Source organism: Tachyglossus aculeatus, chromosome 15 (assembly GCF_015852505.1).
Source record: "Tachyglossus aculeatus isolate mTacAcu1 chromosome 15, mTacAcu1.pri, whole genome shotgun sequence".
NCBI lineage: Eukaryota > Metazoa > Chordata > Mammalia > Monotremata > Tachyglossidae > Tachyglossus > Tachyglossus aculeatus.
In genome coordinates this window covers 17062876-17080291 of record NC_052080.1, presented here as the reverse complement: position 1 = coordinate 17080291, position 17416 = coordinate 17062876, and the positions used below count along the sequence as shown (strand labels likewise).

At 45.1% G+C, this 17416-nt stretch overlaps 1 protein-coding gene across 3 annotated transcripts in view; it reads right to left on the bottom strand.

The window, feature by feature from the left end:
* B3GNTL1 (UDP-GlcNAc:betaGal beta-1,3-N-acetylglucosaminyltransferase like 1) overlaps positions 1-17416 on the bottom strand; it is a 256114-nt gene that overhangs the window by 16329 nt on the left and 222369 nt on the right. For 2 of the 3 annotated variants that reach the window (XM_038757407.1, XM_038757408.1), the window contains one exon: positions 16011-16146. In XM_038757407.1, coding sequence (XP_038613335.1) covers positions 16011-16146 — 136 coding nt within the window. Of the gene's footprint in view, positions 1-11567; positions 11671-16010; positions 16147-17416 lie in introns of all 3 variants that reach the window. The other variant, XR_005454210.1, reaches the window with a different exon arrangement.

Sequence of the window (17416 nt, the reverse complement as noted above, 5' to 3'; positions counted from 1 at the left end):
TGGGGAATTCTCTTCCAGCCTGTCTGCCCCTCTCCCAGGGCAGGGGGCTACCTATACCATATGTACCAGGAATATCCAGCAAGGTTCACTGTGGACATGGGAAAACGAGGGGGGTTGACACCTTAGAGAAGCAGTGGGGCCTAGTGGAAACAGCATAGGCCTGGGAGCCGGGGGACCTGGGTTCTAATCCTGCCTCTGCCCTTTACCTCCCACTATCATCTCTACGCTGATGACACCCAGATCTACATCTCTGCCCCTGCTCTCTCCCCCTCCCTCCAGGCTCGCATCTCCTCCTGCCTTCAGGACATCTCCATCTGGATGTCCGCCCGCCACCTAAAGCTCAACATGTCGAAGACTGAGCTCCTTGTCTTCCCTCCCAAACCTTGTCCTCTCCCTGACTTTCCCATCTCTGTTGACGGCACTACCATCCTTCCCGTCTCACAAGCCCGCAACCTTGGTGTCATCCTCGACTCCGCTCTCTCATTCACCCCTCACATCCAAGCCGTCACCAAAACCTGCCGGTCTCAGCTCCGCAACATTGCCAAGATCCGCCCTTTCCTCTCCATCCAAACTGCTACCCTGCTCATTCAAGCTCTCATCCTATCCCGTCTGGACTACTGCACCAGCCTTCTCTCTGATCTCCCATCCTCGTGTCTCTCTCCACTTCAATCCATACTTCATGCTGCTGCCCAGATTATCTTTGTCCAGAAACGCTCTGGGCATATTACTCCCCTCCTCAAAAATCTCCAGTGGCTACCAATCAATCTGCGCATCAGGCAGAAACTCCTCACCCTGGGCTTCAAGGCTCTCCATCACCTCGCCCCCTCCTACCTCACCTCCCTTCTCTCCTTCTACTGCCCAGCCCGCAACCTCCGCTCCTCCACCGCTAATCTCCTCACTGTACCTCGTTCTCGCCTGTCCCGCCATAGACCCCCAGCCCACGTCATCCCCTGGGCCTGGAATGCCCTCCCTCTGCCCCTCCGCCAAGCTAGCTCTCTTCCTCCCTTCAAGGCCCTGCAGAGAGCTCACCTCCTCCAGGAGGCCTTCCCAGACTGAGCCCCTTCCTTCCTCTCCCCCTCGTTCCCCTCTCCATCCCCCCATCTTACCTCCTTCCCTTCCCCATAGCACCTGTATATATGTATATATGGTTGTACATATTTATTACTCTATTTATTTATTTATTTTACTTGTACATTTCTATCCTATTTTATTTTGTTGGGATGTTTGGTTCTGTTCTCTGTCTCCCCCTTTTAGACTGTGAGCCCACTGTTGGGTAGGGACTGTCTCTATGTGTTGCCAATTTGTACTTCCCAAGCGCTTAGTACAGTGCTCTGCACATAGTAAGCGCTCAATAAATACGATTGATTGATTGATTGATTTACCTGCTGGGTAATTATGGGCAAGTCACTTAACTTCTCCATGTCTCAGTTTCCTCATCTGTAAAATGGGGATTAAATACCTGTCCCCCCTCCCCGCTCAGTCTGTGAGCCCTGAGTGGGACAGGGACCCAATTATCTTGAATCTACCCTGGAGTGTGGTACACTATAATCGCTTAAGAGATTGCACAGTTACCATCATTCATTCTAATTGCTGACCAGTGGGAAAATCTTCTGGAGGAGCTTTCTGTCTCTTTTGCCATTATCTAAAAAGGTCCCAGTCACTGAGATGATAGGCTTCCAACACTAATATATTTTTGACATGTACTACTGAGAAGAAAAGACAACCAAACACTCTTTGAATCGGTAGCTGCAGCCTAGTGGTTAGAGCAGGGGTATTCTGGGAGTCAGAAGGACCTGGGTTCTAATTTCAGCTCCTCCACTTGTCTGTCATGTGACCATGGGCAAGTCGCTTCACTTCTCTGGGCCTTGGTTCCCTCACCTGTGAAATGGAGATTAAGACTGTGAGTCCCATATGGGACAGGGGCTATAGCCAACTCGATTTGCTTGTATCTACCCCAGCGCTTAGTTCAGTGCCTGGCATGTAGTAAGCACTTAACAAATACCTCCATTTTCCACACTCAGGCCCATTCATCTAGGACCACTCCATCTGTACAAGGAGAAGCGTCTCTGAGAAGAAGAGGGGCCCTCCCACCTAAATCACCCGCCCGCTGCCACAAGCTACAACGATTTACCCTCATGTTCTTCCTTGGAAAGTGCAGCCAAGCACGCGAAACACATGAGATTACAAACCGAAAGCGATGGCAGGTAAATCAGTGAGACAAATTGCCCTGGATGACAGGGGCGGCTGGATCCAAGAATTTTGTTTAAACAGAGCTGGGTGCTACAGATGGAGACAATCTTTCTGTGTGCTTTCCACAGGCCAGAGGCAGCTTAAGTCTGAAATTTGGAGATAATTAGCCCTGAAGAGGCTTTCGCCCTAAGCCGTGGATGGGTGTGTGGCACTTCATTCTTTTTTTTTTTCTTTTATCCATTACTGTTTATTTTTGAACATTTTTGAAAGTGTGAGTGTCCGGAAACCAGACCCTACTGTTTTTGCAAAACACACCAGTTGAGGATCAGGTTTACTCATTTGTTTACTTTGGGCTTTAGGCCTTGACCTAGTATTTCTTATTTATGTCCCCTGCAGCAGTCAGCTACATCTTGTGTCTTTTAATGAGAGAGAGAGAAAGAGTGAGAGTGTGTGTGTGTTTTTGTGCAACCTCAGATGAGAAATTCTGAATCCCTCCAGACTAGCTCATGTCTACTAACTCTGTTGTATTGGACTCTCCCAAGCTTTTAGGACATTGCTCTGCACACAGTAAGCGCTCAATAAATACCATTGATTATCCTGTAGAAAAAGACCTAGGGATTGCAAGTGATCTTAATGGCTGGTTAACTTGTGCACTCATCTCACCAAAGAGAACTGAGCGTCAACAAGGAAGTTATTTTTGGTTGCTTTCAATTCGTTCCTTATCCTGAACCACGACTGGTTCTAAGCACCCTCTGGGATATGCGAAGCCTGTCATAAGCAAGATTCTTGTACTGACTTCTGGGTGCTACAAGCCTGTTTTCTAAGGATCCAACTGGAGCAGGCTACATCCCCACATAGAGAAGCGGTGTGGCCCAGTGGATAGAGCAGACCACAGGCCTGGGAGTCAGAAGGTCATGGGCTTTAATCCCTGATCCACCACTTGTCTGCTGCGTGACTTTGGGTAAGTCCGCTTCAGTTTTCTGTGCCACAGCATACCTCATCTATACACTGGAGATTAAGACTGTGAGCCCCATGTGGGACATGGACTGGGTTCAAGCTGAGTAGCTTGTATCTATCCCAGTGCTTAGTACTGTGCCTGGAACATAGTAAGTACTTAACAAATACCATAAAAAAATGCCAAGTATGATACTGTGAGCCCCTCTAGTTTCTATATGTATTTGGTTCAACTCAGAACACACACACCCTTAATCCCAGGTAGGGAATGGAAGTGAGCCCACTGTTGGGTAGGGACTGTCTCTATATGTTGCCAATTTGTACTTCCCAAGTGCTTAGTACAGTGCTCTGCACATAGTAAGCGCTCAATAAATACGATTGATGATGGTGATGATAATAATAAGAATTATTATCATATTCATTAAGCATTTGCTATGTGCCAAGCACTGAACTAAGACTGGAACAGATTGGAGCAGAAACAAGATTATTATTATTGTTGTTATTATTATGGTAGAGGTTAAGCACTTACTATGTGTCAAATAATTATAATTGTGGTATTTGTTAAGCACTTACTGTGCACCAGGCACTGTACTAAGTGCCGGGGTGGATACAAGGAAATAGGGTTGGACACAGTCCCCGCTCAACGCGAGGCTTCATTACAGATGAAGTAACTGAGGTGCAGAGAAGTGATTTTCCCAAGGCCACACATAGCAGACAAGTGGCAGCATCAGGATTAGAATCCATGACCTTCTGATTCACAGGGCTGTGCTCTATCCAGGAGTGAGGGACAGAGGAGTGAGGGGAGGGAGGAAGAGGGAAAAGCATTTGATGAGGGAATGAAAGGAAAGGAAAGGAAAGGAGAGGGGAAGACAGAGGGATCAGGAAAGGGAGAAAAAGAGAGATAATAAGAGACATAGAGAAAGAATGAGAAACAGAAGGAGGAAAGAGAGAGAAAGACTGAGGGAGAGACAGGAAGGGAGAGAGCGATAAAGAGAAACTAAGGCAAGGGAGAAAGAGGGAGAGAAAGACAGAATGAGAGAGGGAATGAGAAAGACTGAGGGAAGGACAGGAATAGGGAGAGAAAGAGAAACTGAGGCAGGAGGAGAAACAGAAAGAGACAGAGGTAGAGAAAGAGAGACTGAGGGAGGGACAGAGATTGGGAGCGAGAGGGAGGGAAATGGGGCAGGTGTTGCCAAGGGAACCCCAAGGAGGAAGAGATGAAAAGGGAATGATTGTAAAGGTGGAAAGGCAGTCAGAATGGGTGACCCAGCAGAGGGGAGCAAAGAGGTGTGGAGACGACAATTGCAGAGTAGAGGCATATGAGAGCCAACTGAGGAGGGCCAGAGGAGGAATTACCAGAGGAAAAAAAATGCTGAGGAAAGAAGTTCCAAAAGATGCTTTGGAGAAAAAGGCAGAAGGGAAACTACGTCAGGAGACGGGCCACGGAGAAAACAACACGGATGCTTTGCATGGGCAGTTTTTTGGTCTCTATTGTATGGTTCAAAATAGCTGGAAAATCCCCTCACCGCTTCTCAAAACTAAATTGAATTTACATCAATCACCATCCTCTAGTTGCACAATTCTGGCCAATGTTTCAGCACCGGGAAGGCTCATATTCTAAATTGTGGTATTTGTTTAAGTGCTATGTTCCAAGCCCTGTACTAAGCATTGGAGTAGATAAGAGATACAAAACCAATCAATCAATCGTATTTATTGAGCGCTTACTGTGTGCAGAGCACTGTATTAAGCGCTTGGGAAGTACAAGTTGGCAACATATAGAGACAGTCCCTACCCAACAGTGGGCTCACAGTCTAGAAGACTATTCTCCCTATCTCACAAGCCCATAACTTTATCACTGTCCTTAACTCATTTCTCTCATTCCACCCACCTATTCAACCTGCCACCAAATCCTGCTGCTAAAATCCACGCTTCCCTCTCCATCCAAACTGCTACCATGATGATAATCCAAACACTTATCCTATCCTGGTTTGACAACCGCATCTGCCTCTGCGTTGACCTCCCAGCCTCCTGTCTCTCTCCATTCCAATCAATATTTCACTGTGCTGCTCGGGTCATTTATCAAAAACACATTCCATCCATGTCTCCCCACACCTCAAGAACCTCCGGTGGTTGCCCATCTACCTTTGCATCAAACAGAAACTCCTCACCAATGGTTTTAAAACACTGAATCAGCTCTCCCCCTCCTACCTCACCGCACTAATTTCCTACTACAGTCTAGCCCACACACTCAGCTCCTAGTGACAGTTTACTCACTGTGCCCGATCACATCTACCTCACCACTGACCCCCTTCCCACATCCTCCCCCTAGTCTGGAACTCCCTCCCGCTCCATACACACCAGACCACCGCTCTCTCCAACTTCAAAGCATTATTAAGGTCACATCTTCTCCAAATTAAGCCCTTTTTAAAACCTGGGCTCACTCTCCCTTCTGCATCATCTATGAACTTGGATCTGTGACCTCCGGACACTGGTAACCCCACAACACTTATGTACGTACCTTTAAACTACATAGTATAAATTATTTATTCATATTAATGTCTGTGTCTGCCTCTAGACTGTAAGCTCGTTATGGTCAGAGAACATGTCTGCTAGTTCTGCTGTATTGTACTCTTCCAAGTGTTTAGTTCAGTGCTCTGCACATAGAAAGCTCTCAATAAATATCAGCACTTAGAACAGTTCTTGGCACATAGTAAATGCTTAACAAATACCATTATTATTAATAAATACCATTGATTGATTGACTAATCAGGTTCAACATGGGAGTCACAGTCTAAATAGGAGGAGAAGCAGATATTGAAGACTCATATTATAGATGAGAGAAATGAGGCACAGAAGTGAAGCAGCCCATGCAAGGTCACATAGAAGACACCTGATGGAGCCGGAATTAGAACCCAGGTCCTTGGACTGCTAGGCCCGGGCTCCTTCTAAGTCCACACTAATTCTCAGGTACAGTCCCTGCCCTCAGCCTGTTCCAGAGAGACAAGATGCACGCACTTTTAGGTAACTAGGACACAGGCTGCAAGGGCCAACAAGAGTCAACTTGCTCTTTTTCACTGGGAAAATGGCCAGTTGTTTCAAGCTGCCAGATTTCTGCGATTTCACCGAGACTGGTGGACCCTTTAGGATTGTCTTCCCTGCCCCCTCCACTTAAATATACACATTTTAAATGGGTAGGGGTCCCCAGTGAGGTCAGCAATGCTGACTTCATTTCGATAAGGAAAAAAAAAAAACTGTCCCATTGGAACAGTTTAGTATAAGACGACAACATTGATAACTTTCTAACTGACCAGAGCCTGGGCCTGAACTGATTAATTTTTCCTTGCACTGAATTTGCTGAAGAGTAGGAAAAGACCACAGTATATATGTGTTAGATTTGTTTCTTCCTGAAAGATCTGCATCCTGCTGCCTGTTTTAACCCAGAAAACCAAAGCAGGGCCCATCTGCCATTAGAAAGGACAGATATTAATTAGATCCTCTTTAGTTTTATCAGTTCTCGAGGACCAGGACTTACTATCTAGTGTGTCCTCCTAACAATCAGCCAGTGACATTTATTGAGCACCTACTGTGTGCAGGGCACTGTACTAAGCACTTAAGAGAACACAACAGAGTTGGCAGACACGTTCTCTACTCACAACAAGCTTAGAGTCTAGAGGGGGATAGGGACATTAATATAAATAATAATTTATAATGTATAATTTATAGATGCAATATCTTTACAAATGCAAAATCTTTCCAGTACATCTCCTTCTTCCCGATTCTCAAGTGTCGCGTAAATCCTTGATTTCCTTTTGAGTTCATTTTAAAAACAACAAAATACACTCCTAAAAATGATCCCAAAGCCATATGGTAAAACAGGGAAGTGCTTTATATCACTTCCTGGTCCCTGACATTCAGCCACCCAAACAGGTCTCAGGTTTGAATTACAGCCTTAATGGAAGTATTTCTTTTTACATAATCTCAGGATTGGTACTGAACATTTCACCAAAATCTGTGGTCCTATTAGTATCGCTGTTCCTCAGTGGAGAAGCAGTATAGCTTAGTGGAAAGAGCATAGGCCTGGGTTCTCATCCTGGCTCTGTCACTTGTCTGCTGTCACCTTGGGCAGGACACTTCACTTCTCTATGCCTCAGTTCCCTCAGTCGTAAAAATAGGGATGTTTGTGAGCCCTTATGTGGGACAGGGGACTGCGTCCGACCTGATTATCTTGTATCTACTCCAGTCTTTAGTACAGTGCCTGACAAGTAGTAAGCACTTAACAAGTACCACTAAACAAAATATTTTGGAACAGGAACTACCTTGACTGGATCCTGAAAATGGCTCATGAGAAGGCTAAGAAGTCAATCAATCAATCAATCAATCAATCGTATTTACTGAGCGCTTACTGTGTGCAGAGCACTGTACTAAGCGCTTGGGAAGTACAAGTTGGCAACATATACAGACGGTCCCTACCCAACAGTGGGCTCACAGTCTAGAAGGGGGAGACTGAGAACAAAACCAAACATATCAACAAAATAAAATAAATAGAATAGATATGTACAAGATATGTACAAGTACAAGTGTGTACAAGATATGTACCACAAGTCTTTCAACAAAGACTAGTGGTAAGGGAATAATGACTCACCAGCTTTGTAATATGTTTTGTCAGTCTCTGCTCGCTTCCTTCCCTAATAATCATAACTGTAATTCCTAAAGTACTTACCATGTGCTAAGCACTGGGGGAGATTCAAGATAAGTAGATCAGACATAGTCCCTGCCCTTCATGGGGCTCACCATCTAAGGGGAAGGGAGAACAGGTACTGAATCCCCATATTCCAGATGAGGAAACTGAGCCCAGAGAAGTGAATTGACTAGCCCAAGGTTATACAACGGGCAAGTGGCAGAAGTGGGATTAGAACCCAGGTTCCCTGACTCCCAGCCCTGTGGTCTGCCCACAAGGCCACACTGCTTCTGCACAGAGCTCGAGACACAAGCAGCAACCAGAGAACATTTGGTTTCCATCTTCAACTGCAAACGGAAGAAAACGGTCTGTTTAAAATAAGGGGGCAAAGGTCTGTTCAGCTTCACGCCTGCACAGAAAAACACCACTTCATGATCAACTGTCGGACTCAAGAAGGGTGTAGTGCTAGGAGGAAGTTTCTGTAGGACTCAAAACTTGTGACTTTTAATTCCTTTTCCATAAAGGCAAGCTGATTTTGGTAATAACTGCAACACCCCTGCCATAGCTCTAACTCCGACAGCCTTTAAGGAGACCAACTTGTTAAATTCTAAGACTTCCATACGCTGTCGATTGAGAAGCTGTAGTGACTGTCTTCTTTCTTAGAATGCTGCTAAGAGCCGAACTCACAGAATTCACCCGGAAAACTTGAACCCGAGGTGTCACTGCCTCCATGGCTGTTTTTCATTTTGCCTGCATAAGTTTCTCTGAGCCTCATTTTCCTTGTACCTGCTGTGTGACCTTGGGTAAGTCACTTCACACTCTGTGCTTCAGTATTCTCATTGGTAAAATGTGGATTAAATACCTGATTCCATTCTACCCGCAACCTTAGACTGAGAGCCCCTCATAGACAGATACTATGACCGATTTGATTATCCTTTTTTCTACCCCAGTTCTTAGCACAATGCTTGGGAAATACAACTATTAAATAACAATAATGTTTAAAAACAGTGTACATAAGTGCTAGGGGAGGAGGGGGAGAACTCAAGGCCTAAGATGATTTATTAGAATAACTCGGGGAAAATCAGGTTGACATTTCAGAAGTTTCAAACACTTTAGGTAGTTACTACAGCTTTTATTTTCATGACTCATATACAATCACACTTGCTCAGCAAGTGTTTCTTGCGTCATGTCACTCTTTTCTAGAGAACATAATGGACACAAATGCTCCCTACTGGAAATTGAACTCTGTTCTGACAGCCTGTCAGTATTAGGGTATGAGACTTCAGTGTGAATCTGAAACAATTTTTTCACCTTGGTTTCGGGGAGTCGGGGCTTGTCCTGGAGAAACAAGATGGCTACTCTTATACAGGCTAAACAAAAATTGGCTAAGGGTGCCCGGGACCAGTGCCCACTGAAACTTCAGACTGGCCATCATTACGACTCCCTTAATAGTGTCCAAACTTTTCAGAGATCCCATTCCCAAATACGTATCAATTCTCCCGACATCGGTGGAAAATTGACCATTGATCCTGCAAAAGTTCCAAATCAACTAAATCGTATGTGGCAGAATTAGTAAAGCAAATCAAATCCATTTTGGCAGCAGGGCCGTATTACGACTTCCTATTACCACCTCCATGGGCACTAGAACTGATGGATTTTGTGGGGTTCTCCCTGGGAACAAACTTGGTCTCAGAGTCCCCACTGGAAACATGCCAGTGTTTACGGGGTCTGAGGGATTATGCGGAGAGTGGGGAGGGGTCCACTGGGAAACCCAGGTTCTCATCCTAGGTCTGTCGCCATTGACTTGCTGTGTGACCTATGACAAGTTACTTAACCTCTCTAGGCCTCAGTTTCCTCTTTGAGCATGAGCCCATGTGGGACAGGAACTGGATAATAATAATAATAATAATGATGGCATTTATTAAGCGCTTACTATGTGCAAAGCACTGTTCTAAGTGCTGGGGACGTTACAAGGTGATCAGGTTGTCCCACGGGGGGCTCACAGTCTTCATTCCCATTTTACAGATGAGGGAACTGAGTCACAGAGAAGTTAAGTGACTTGCCCCAAGTCACACAGCTGACAATTGGTGGAGCCAGGATTTGAACCCACAACCTCTGACTCCAAAGCCCGTGCTCTTTCCACTAAGCCACGCTGCTTCTCACATGATCTAACATGATCATGTATCTTCGCTAGCCCTCTGCCCTGTAGACTCTTTGCATGTGTGTGGAATGTGTTGAACACTCACTATGTGCCAAACACTGTTCTACGTGCTGGGGTAGATACAAGTTAACTAGTTCGGACACAGTCCCTGTCCCTCATGGGGCTCACAGTCCAAGTAGGAGGGATCGATTAGGGATCGTGTCTACTGACTATCGTACTGTACTTTCCTGAGCGTTTAATAGAGTGCTCTGCACACAGTAAGTGCTCAATAAATCCTACTGATTGGTCTTGTCCAATGCTTGGCATGTAAGTAACCACTTAGTACCATAATAATAATATGTTCCGCAGATTTCTGTCAAGGATCTTTTCTCGTGTGTTTCCGTGATGCCACTGGCTTTGAAGCACTCTTTCGGCTCACCCTTAAATATATTCACTCTCTTCTCCTACAACACCCCAGCTCGTACTCTTTTTTCCCCTCTCAAGCTAACCTGTTCCCCGTGCTTCGTCTTCCTGTCTTCTGCTGCTGACCTCTCGATCAAACCCTCTCTCCTCTCTGAAACCCCCTTCCTACTCGTATCAAACTGACCCCTGCCTTCTCCATCTTCAAAACCCTTCACATCGCCTCCAAGAAGCCTTCCCTGATTACTTTCTCCCCTCACCATTTATACCTCTAACTGCCACCTCAGAGCTTCTTTGCCCATTAGGCTCTGCAACCTCCTGTGACATTTTCGGTACAAGTCTCATGATATTTTACAAACTCTCTTCCTTCCTCCTACTTGTTCACAAGTATCTGTCTTCATTGTTAGCCTGAAAACTCCCTGAGGGCATGGATTATGCTTGCTACTCCACCACTTGTCTGCTGTATGACCTTGGGCAAGTCACTTAACTGCTCTGTGCCTCAGCTTCCTCATCTGTAAAATAGGGATTAACTCCTACTCCCTCTGCTTAGACTGCCAGCCCCATGAGGAGTTGGGTCTAACCTATCTTGTGTTCACCCTGGGTTTAAAACAGTGCTTGGCACATAGTAAGGGCATTCTCTTTAGTACATAGTAGCTCTGCACATAGTAGGTACTCAATGAATGAATGAAATCTATTTCAATAAAATGGTGCTGGTCGTAGGAATGTCATTAGTCAAGGAGGATTGGGAATTCTTTAGCTCTTTCAGAGGCCACCCTAATCCCCGACTACAACTTGCAAATGGGAAAGGTAGATAAGGTGGCTGAAAATAAGAATTTAAAGAGCAACGTGGATGGGCAGGGTACCTCCCCTAACAGTTCTACTAACTCTCTGCTAAAGGAACCCATTTTTAACATTTCCAGATATCAAAGCTGAATTCGGAATTCAATCAGTAGTCAATCAATGGTATTTACTGAGCACTTACTATATGCAGAGCACTATACTAAGCGCTTGGGAGAGTGCCACAAATAAAAAGAATTAGTAGACCCGTCCCCTGCCCGTAACAAGCTTACCATCTAGGGAGGGATTAAACTGGGAGGCTGGGAAGGGGACTCCAGGCTGCCCCTGAAGTCAGGCAGATGAGCCTTTTATGGATCTTAAAGCTGGAAAGGAAGGCTAGAGGGTCACCTGTCACAATGTTTCACAGTCCTCGGGTACAAGCAGATCTTTTCAGATCTGTTTGTCCATCTGTTCTGAGCCCAGTAAAGTTTTCACTATTGTTCTCAGCCTGCTGGGAAAAGAATGTCACAGTGAGTTACTGCCAATTAATACTGTGCCTCAAACCTGTCTATGGTGGTTCACACACTATGAACACCACAAAACAAAACAAAAAACTCAAAAAAAAAAAAAACCACACTAAAGACAAAATAACCACACCGAACCGGCTTCCCTGTGTTTTGGCACAGGGAAGCAATGTGTGTTTTATGGATCATAAATTAAACTCTGGGCCATAAATTTTCCCGTCGGCTCTCACTTCTCCTCCACGATGAGAACCCCTGGAGGAAGAAGCCGATATCATCTTTCTTTCGGATCTTGGTGGTGTAAACCAGCTACACTCGCTTGTCTACTCTGTGTGCACTGTACACTAAGGCCAGGAATGGCAATCTAAACGATACTAAATCTTTCAGATTAGTCTGTAAAGATAACGGATGAATCCCTTCTCCCAGCCTCCAAATAGCAGTTAATGGGTTTATGACTAGAACAGATGAGGCAAAAATTACTTACAACTTGCGTTCACAGGGAAGTGTGGCTAAAAAGACAAACCAACTGAAGTTTGGAGATTAGCCGTTCCCAACCTGGCAGTTTCCACCGTAAAACTAAAATGAGCGCAAATAAGATTTGGTGTATGGAAGCATTTTGGGAGACGTGAGAAACTTTCATGAGTTAAATGTCTCCAACCTGACGATCTGGTATCTACCCCAGAGTTTAGTACAGTCCTTGGCACAGCGTAAGCCCTTAACAAGTACCATAATTGGCATTCCAATTATTATTTATCCTTATACTGCCTGAGTTCTAAAGCAGAACTTTTCCTGGGGACAAAATCAGCTTTGGCAACTTAACTTACTGGCAAGGATTGGGGGTTGAATATGAATAACAACAATTGCGGAAACACGTTTACCCCTTCCGTTATATTATACTCTCCCTAGAGCTTAGTACGGTGCTCTCTGCACAGTAAGTGCTCAAGAAATACCATTGATTGATTGTGATACTTTGCACTTCTATGACCCTTTCCATCTCATTGCCTGCACGTTGTGAAAGCAATACAATGCCATCTTGCCTGAGCCCTGAGAAGTAAAGATCATGCTGCCTAGCCCCAGAAGAAGTGTGGTCTACTGGGTAGAACACAGGCTTGGGAGTAGTAGGACCTGGGTTCTAATCCCAGTTCCACCACTTGCCTGCTGATATTGGGCAAGTTGCTCTACTTCTCTGTGCCTCACTTACCTCATCTGTAAAACAAGGATTAAGACTGTGAGCCCCATGTGGGACACTCACAGTGTCCAACTTATCTTGTATTTACCTAAATGCTTAGTCCAGTACATGGCACAAAGTGCTTAACTAATACCATTTTTTTTAAAAAAAAAAAGAGAGTCCAGTGAACTGGGATGGCCACTGGAAGTTGGAACGCTAATAGACTGTAATTTATTTATATTAATGTCTGTCTCCCCCTCTGGATTGTAAACTCATGGTGAGCAGGAAACTATGTCTTGATATAGTGTTATGCTTCACTATCCCAAGTAGTTAGTACAGTACTCTGCACACAGTAAGAGCTCAATAACTCTCTCCACCTTCAAAGCATTATTAAGGGGAAGCAGCATGGCTCAGTGGAAAGAGCATGGGCTTTGGAGTCAGAGGTCAGGGGTTCAAATCCCAGCTCTGCCAATTGTCAGCTGTGTGACTTTGGGCAAGTCACTTCACTTCTCTGTGCCTCAGTTCCCTCATCTGTAAAATGGGGATTAAGACTGTGAGCCCCCCGTGGGACAATCTGATCACCTTGTAACCTCCCCAGCGCTTAGAACAGTGCTTTGCACATAGTAAGCACTTAATAAATGCCATCATTATTATTAAGGTCACGTCTTCTCCAAGAGGCCTTCCCTGATTAAGCTCTCTTTTCCCCGGCTTGTCTGCATCTCCATCTGCTTTGTTTACACACTTCTACCTGTGACATCTAGACATTTGATATTCGCCCCAACTCCAACCCCACAGCACTTATGTACATATCTTTAAATTTTACATTCTAAATCCCTTATTCATGTTAATGTCTGTCTCTCTCTTTCGACTTTAAGATTCTAAGCAGGGAACGTGTCTGGTAATTCTGTTGTATTGAATTCTCCCATGCGCTAAGTAAGGTGTTCTGCACATAGTAAGCATTCGATCAAAATGACTGATGGATCGATTAATCAACAGACCACCCCACCACAGTTCTACAGACCCCAGATTCTCAGCTGAAGCCCATCAGTCATATAACACAACCCCAGCTAGTTTAACCCATCCAGCCAGACAAAGCCCACCAGGCTGACTTTGCGGGGGCATCCCAAGTGTTTTGCTCAGTACCGAAAAGGCCAATGCTCCAAGTGGCATTTCTCCACTCCAATAAAATATATTGAAATACTCTTAATTATATCCTTCTTAGAAGCAAGCGAATATCATGGCCCTTGGCCCCACCCAAGTGAATGTTCTGTCAAGGTCAACTGGAAGGAATGCGTGCATTCCGACTAATTAGAAGCATGCTAGCAAAGCCAATTACAAGGGAGGGCAAAGCTGATCTGCTCTTTCAAAGGATGGGACTATCCCTCCGTCCTCCAGCCAAAGGCAGTAGGTTACCACCCAAATAAGCCCTTTCCTACTTCCACCTTCTGGGCCAGAATGGAGCCTCCCTCGGCTGATGTATTGTCTGGGGCACCGGATACACGTCGGGAGAGGAATAACTGATGTGAGCAGGTGGCCCCTGCAACATCAGAATAAGGATTTGTTCTCCCGAGTCGTCAGTTGCACTTGGATTGAGAGCAAAGAGCTAAAACAGCCGTGGATTATAATTGAGACACCACTAATGATTTGGGGATTTTCTATTTCAGATATTCCTTCATGTGTGATGTCAATATCTAAAGAGGATTAGTCCCTACCCCCATCCCGTGCCCTCCTCCTTTCCTCCTCTTCTTTCCTCCACAGTCCTTTATGGCTAAGTAGGGGTAAAGGAGAATTGAGAAAACTCTTGTCCAAGGCATGCCAAAGAAGAGAAACTCAGTAGAGTTCTGGGCCCCCAGAGGCCCTTTGCTTAAATTTGCTTAAATCCGTCAGGGCCGAGGGGAGCGGATTTAGCCGAGCTGAGGACCCGCCAGAAAGACCCGAGATTTGTGGATGTGGTTATCAAGTTTATTGTTGACTAAAGAACGGAAGTCAGTCATATATGCCTCAATGGTGTGTGAGAAATTTAGTCGGGCTTTTAAGACTAGCAGTTGACTTGATTGTCTCACTGTCAGGGAGCAGTGCTGTCAAATGTTTTATGTCAGAAAAGCAGGATGGCCTAGTGGAAAGAACACGGATCAGGCTGTCAGGGGTTCTAATCTTTGCTCTCCCATTTGTATGCTGGGTGACCTTGGGCAAGTCCCTACTTCTCTGGGCCTCAGTTTCCTCATCTGTAAAAGGGGGATGAAAAACCTGTTCACCGTGAGCCCCATGTGGAACAGAGATTGTGTCTGATCTGATTACCTTGTATCTATCCCGCCTCTTAGCACAGTGCTGGGCAAGTGGTAAGTGCTTACCAAATAATAATAGTAATGGTGATGAGGATAATAATAACAATAGTGATAACTTTGGCATTTGTTAAGTGCTAAGTGCCAAGCACTGTACGAGGCACTGGGGTAGATACAAGATAATCAGGTCCCACATGGGGCTTACAGTCTAAGTAGAAGGGAGAACAGACATGTAATCCCCAATTTGCAGATGAGGGAACTGAGGCCCGGGCAATAAAGTGATTTGCCCAATGTCACACAGCAGGCAAGTTCATTCATTCATTCAATCATATTTATTGAGCGCTTACTGTGTGCAGAGCACTGTACTAAGTGCTTGGGAAGTACAAGTTGGCAACAAGTGGTGGAGACAGGCATAAAGCCCAGGTCCTTCTGACTCCCTACCTGTGCTCTTTCCACTAGTTTACGCTGCTTCTCTAGTCTTTCATTTGCCTTTATCAAAGCACTTCCACCTCTTGCCACGAATGGTGTCAACACTACCCTCTTGGGGATTGCTGCTTTTCCTTCAGGCTTTCCCAAAGCCTCGAGACCAAAAAACTCTCCACTTCCAGCTCCACAGAGTTGGGATGAAACTAGCACAAATCATGAGCAGCAATCTGGATAGCATTAAGTGCTTATTTCAGCCAGCAGTGCTTGAAATATACATTGTTGGGTGGTTTTATTTTTTTTTTAATGGTGTAGGCTTACTGCCTGCCCTTCAAAATAACAGCTAACCTGCCTTCCAGAAAACCAGAGAAATGCCTGAAAATCACAAGGCCACAGACTACAGCTTAAGAAGAACTTCAGACAGACAGTGGATTCCTCCCAGTTTCAAGGTTCCTACCTTCTTCTGGTTAGCTGGGGTCAGGCTTCGGTAGAGCTTCCTGCCTTGCTTGCCGGCATTCCAGATGGTGAAAGAAGGCCAGTGTTGAAGAGCTCTCTCTTCTAGAAACTGGACTCGGTGGTTCCAGATGGTGATTCTGGAGAAAGGGGGAAAAAAAATGGTGAGTGTGGTGACCAAGATGCTCAAACTGACAATGGCGAAGCAAGGCTAGGGAATTTTGATGACAAAAGGTCAAAGGAAATTAATGTCGGTGTGATGGATCCAGCTAGTTGTGAGTATGGAACCTGTCTGTGAATTCTGTTGCACTGTGCTCTTCCAAGCATTTAGTACAGTGTTCTGAATATAGTAAGTGCTCAATAAATACCGTTGATTGATTAGAAAGTGGGGCTTTTCTGAGCCCAAGGGTTCTGGGTGAAATCATCAACTGTCTTCCCTATCCCACATAAGTGGTTTGGAGAATCTATCCACAGTGAAAATAACAGTCCCATAAACGCAAGGGAAGCAGTGTGGCCTAGTGGGCCTGAGAGTCAGAAGGACCTGGGTTCTAATCCCAGCTCTGCCACTTGCCTGCTATGTGAACTTGGGCAAGCCACTTCACTTCTCTGGGCCTCAGTTCCCTTATCTGTAAAATGGGGATTGAGACTGGGTGCCCCATATCGAACAAGAATTGGGTTCAACCTAATGAGTGCCTGGCACATAGTAAGCGCTTAACAAATACCATAAAAGCAGCCTTTTTCAAAATCAATCATATTTGAGTCCTTACTGTGTGCAGAAAAGTGCAATACAACAATATACCAGATGCACTCCCTAGCCACAGAGAGGTTACAGTCTAGAGGGGGAGACAGACACTGATATAAACCAACTATGCATTAAGTCCCCCCAAACACCAAGCATTTGGTAATTCACCCACCCCCACCACTCTTAACCCCATATCTTTACATCTGGTTCCTTTCCCTCCCTATAATATATTTTTGTGTCTGCCTCCTGCACTAGAATGTAAGCTCCCTGAAAGCAGGGATTCTACCTACTCATTCATTCATGCAATCATATTTATTGACTACTGTGTGCAGGGCACTGCTTGGGAGAATGCAATATAACTGTAAACAGACACATTCCCTGCCCACAATGAGCTTACAGTCTAGAGGGGGAGACAGACATTAATATGAATAAATATATTATAGATATAGACATAAGTGCTATGTGGATGGGATTCTACTTCATTGTTCTCTCCCAAGGGCTTAGTATAGCGCTCTGCACAAAGTAAGCGCTCAATAAATACCATCGATTGACTGAACTCTGCCACAGACTCGACAAACTATACAATAGAAAAGGTCCTTTATAGGTTAAGAGTAAAAGAAGTAAAACAATTCCATTCGCTACTATGGAAGGACAAAGAAGACCATGTG